Genomic DNA, 4,487 nt, shown 5'->3' on the forward strand with positions numbered 1-4,487 from the left:
TGAACGTTACCTGCAAAGGTGAGATATGTACTTCTTGTAGGAGCCCTGGAGGAACAGTGAAATTCAACCCGATAATGTCTCTTAGAGGCATGAGCCAAGTTGCAAAGCATCAGGTTTATCTTATTGCTCTGGCTGTGGGTTATCTGACACCTTTGCAAAGAGTCACACCTGCAGTTTCAGAAAAGGTATCCACAGATGCTCGTGCAACTGTCAACGTCTTAGTGCCTCTAGATTGGCATCCTCCCAGCACCCAGCTCATCAATCCATGCTTTCATCGAAGTTTCCCAGCATCGTCTTTGGCGTTTGGACACCAGAGAGTTAACTACTGACAGACGATGACAGCATAAAAGGATCACCCATTGTTAATTCTTTTCAGGAATTAACCCCACCCATCATGCTGAAGCTAATCATCAAGGCATGTGTCCTAAGTAGGCTGATCTGAAATTTTTTTCTCCCTGGTCACACTGATCAGTCTAGAAGGCAGGCAAGAAATCCATGTGATGACAGTCATACTTTTTTTGGAGGCATAGCTATCTAGATGCTCAGGTAGAAGGAGGAGTCACAGGAGACTAGTCTTGTCATCATGTGGGGACATGAGCTTGAGAGTGAAGCCAACACCATGGAAAGCTGAGCCCAAGGGATAGACAGGGACACAATTTGAACCCCAGGAGCCATTGTCTTGGACTTTTTACTTAATCCATGCAATATATTCTTTGTGTGTTTCGTGTGAGTTTGTTCAATGTAGTTAGAGTTGAGTTTTAGTTATGGTAATAGTAAAGAGTTCAGATGGCACAGTGATACCACCTTTACATCCACCCAGGGACCTGAATGACTTAGGGAGTCCTGGGAAGCCCAATACAAGCACCCCCAGCTATAGGTCTCTTCACTTTCTACTCCGTTTTCCTTTTTAAAATATAACTTTTAAAAAACGTGTATGTCTAACATTTTATTCAGCAGTACAAATCTTTCCTGAATCTTGAGGAATTTTTTTTAAGAGGATGTTACAACAGAAAATAAAAATGAAACTCCCTCATGATACTTTTTATGTAAAGTTACCTTTTATTGTTATTTGAAAATGAAAGTGGTTCAAATTCAAATGTGTGTGTTTAAATCACTGATGTTTTGGTAATGTCACTAGTATATCCTAGTACTCCACTGTGTAGGATCAGTAATCTGGAATTTGTTTTGTGTTAGTCTTTCAGGAACTTCATAGTCCAAACATGTTCATTTATAATAATTGAAATAATTTAAATATGTTAAAAAAGTAAACGATGTATTAATGTATTCTTCCTACAAAAGGAATTAAAATAATTCAGGCACAAGTAGGGAGAAATTGGAAGGGTTTCGTTTTTATTTGCCTACTCTGAAATACCTCTTTTACCAGTTGAATATTTATTATACCTGATTTTTTAGATGTTCAGATTTATATATGCATATATGGAGCTACATAGATAGTTTTATCTTATATTTTTTTAAAAAAACATAATTGGTTTAGTCTATCTATATGTGTTATGAACATTTGCAAATTAAAGGAATGCCTTATTTTGACCAAGAAGGTTTTATCTCCAGAATGAAAGGAGGGGATGTTTCAACATTAGAAAACTCCAGATAATAAGCCACATTACCCAACAAGAAAAGCTAAATAATTTCCTCAGTAGACTCAAAAGATATTTGCTAAACTTTAATACCTTCTCTCTTTTCCTCCCTTTAGAAATTGGGGCAAAACATACTTGGTTTATTTTCTGTCCTCTATTGGAAGTAACATTATTATTTTTTTTAACCACAAACTCTGTACAACTTTGTTGAAAAATGAAGAAGAAAAATCATGTGACTGAACTACTAAGAAATATGTTTGTATATTTTCTCAGAATCACTGCAACTGTTTCTACTGAATTTATTACAAACATTTTTGACATATTACATTTTTTTCAATGTCTTCAAAGGGCCATAGTGTGGAAGAATTACATTTTGTTTAACCATTTCCTCATGTTAGAATATTTAAGTTATGTTTAAGTTCTGTGTATCTTAAATTATTTCTTTAAGGTGTTCCTTAGGATAGAGTTTAAATTGCTAGGTCAATGGGAAGTTTTTTGATCTATATTGTGAATTTGCCTCTCTGAAAGATACTGTAGCAGTGATGTATGAAGGAGTTCATTTACCTATGTGACATGTTGATAGAAAAACATTTGGGGAAGAGTATATGAATTATTATATGTAAAGCAACCTAACCTTTTACATTTTATAGATGTTTTAAAAAATGAGTCTTTTTTTTTTTTACTTCTTAGAAAACCAAACAAACAAAATAATGGATGCTTCTGTTAACAAGAAAGCAGCTGATAGCACATCACAGGTAAGACTTTTTTCCTTCTACTTCAAAGTAAATTCTAATTATAGCTCACAGAAGAATGGATTTCTCTCAGTATTCTTTGATACAGTGAAAATTGTTGTATGTCTGTTTTTTTTTTTTTACAACTGTCCAGTTTCTCACAGCCTCTCTGTAATGTTTGATGAGAATTGAGATTTTTTTGCTTAGTAGTTCTGTTAGAGATAATGTTATATTTATTATATTAACTAACTGGTTGGATTATCCAATTGACAGTCCAATCATTTCTTCATTTACTGTAAAGATTGTCTGCAAAAAGGAAAACACATGGAATTTTTTCCAGGTCCAAGTTTTTGAGAAGGTCTGACTGGCTCACCTTCTCTTGTACTACCCTGCCTCTTCCTTACTGCTATTTTAGTTTCCTTAAAGGTGATCAGATATATCATTTGGGAAGAAGTTTTTTGTCTTTCTGATAGCTTATTAGCACTATGCCAGTCTTGATACGTTTTCATGTTAAATTTTATCTACCTAGTAATGGAGTAACCACTTTTTCCCTGTATTAACAGTGTTCTTCCTTGTTCTTGCTTTAGGTGTATTAGATTTATAGCAAAGTCATTAGACTGTTGATAGTTTTATTTTCTTTCCTTCTTCTTAATTATTTTAAGAAACTCATATTATTCCTTGAAAAACAGAAAGTCTTGAGTATATCAGGCATGATATGGATGTATATTTTAAAACAAGGGCATGATGATCTTTGATTATGGCTATTTTTCTTCAAAATGATAGATTTTTGCTGGGCATGGTGGCTCACACCTGTAATCCCAGTGCTTTGGGAGACAGAGGTGGGAGGACTGCTTGAGGTCAGGAATTCAGAACAGCTTGGGCAACATAGTGAGACCACATCTGTACAAAAAAATGTAAAAAATTATCCAGGTGTAGTAGCATATGCCTGTAGTCCTAGCTACGGGAGGCTGAGATAGGAGAATCACTTGAGCCCAGGAGTTTGAACTGTGATTGAGCCACTGCACTCCAACCTGGGCAACAGAGGGAGACCCTGACTCTAAAAAAATAAATAAATTAATAAATAAATAAAATTAAAGTTGAATTAAAATTTTAGTTCCTCAGTCATGGTAACCCCATTTCAAGTCTCAATAGCCACATGTGACTAGTGACTACCATTTTGGACAGTGCAGAGACAGAATATTTTCGTCATTGCTTGAAGTTCTATTAGACTGCACTGTCTATAGAGCGTTTTAGCTGAAATATAGTGCGTGTAATATAAATACATAAATGAAATTAAATATAAAAGTTTGTTACACTTTTAAAATTCAAGAAAAATTTTAAAAAATCCAAAATCGAGTTATACCCAACTGCTTATTATATTCTAGGAAATCTAAAACCTCATGTAGTACTCCACACTTCACAGCTTTTGGAATCTAAAATATTTTAATTTACACCATACTATTATTGATATGAATAAAAAATATAGTAGGAGGGTTTTATTCTGGAATAAGAAACCATTATGGAACTGTGCTTTCAGTTATAAATTCATGCTTGTAAGCTTGAATTTTTTGGTACAAATATAATTTTTGTCATTGTGATGAATACCTTCATTAATATTACATTATTGGTTTTTTGAAAATGCATTAAGCAATTCTTGTTAGCTTTTTACCCTAATATGCCTCTTATTAACAGATAAAAACTAGTATGAAACAGGTAGCATGTGATTCTTTGAATTGTCACTTTTTAACACATTGACTGCCACACTAGAAAAAAATTTTTTTCCGTGGGGCCACGGTGTTTTATTATGAAAAGAGAATAAAAGCTCTGAAAACAAAACAGTCCTTTCTAATTCAATGAAAAATTTGTTATTTTTTATTGTTTTCTGTGCATGAGTTATATGCAAACTTGAAAAGTAGTTCTCGAGGCTCCCAAGGTGAAGAGACATACGAGTTACATATGCTTCACAAGGCCCTGGGCTCAAAACTAGTGTGAGTTAAATACAACTCACACGGCAGTCAATGTGTTAAACACCCTTGGCTAACATCTTTTTTCTTTACCAAGCCTACTTAGTTGTACTTCTTAACATTTTAAGGCTATTTTGATTAGAAGAAATCTAGATGTCTAGTGTGGAAATGATTGTTGGTTAGCCATAGCTAATTAG

The 4,487-nt window shown here is 34.0% G+C and overlaps 1 protein-coding gene across 2 annotated transcripts in view; it reads left to right on the forward strand.

Moving 5' to 3' along the window:
- ATF7IP (activating transcription factor 7 interacting protein) overlaps nucleotides 1–4,487 on the forward strand; it is a 66,263-nt gene that overhangs the window by 43,570 nt on the left and 18,206 nt on the right. For both annotated transcript variants that reach the window (XM_012652174.1, XM_012652175.1), the window contains exon 9: nucleotides 2,286–2,350. In XM_012652174.1, coding sequence (XP_012507628.1) covers nucleotides 2,286–2,350 — 65 coding nt within the window. The remainder of the gene's footprint in view (nucleotides 1–2,285; nucleotides 2,351–4,487) is intronic.

Source organism: Propithecus coquereli, unplaced genomic scaffold, assembly GCF_000956105.1.
Source record: "Propithecus coquereli isolate 6110/MARCELLA unplaced genomic scaffold, Pcoq_1.0 Scaffold381, whole genome shotgun sequence".
Classification (NCBI taxonomy): domain Eukaryota; kingdom Metazoa; phylum Chordata; class Mammalia; order Primates; family Indriidae; genus Propithecus; species Propithecus coquereli.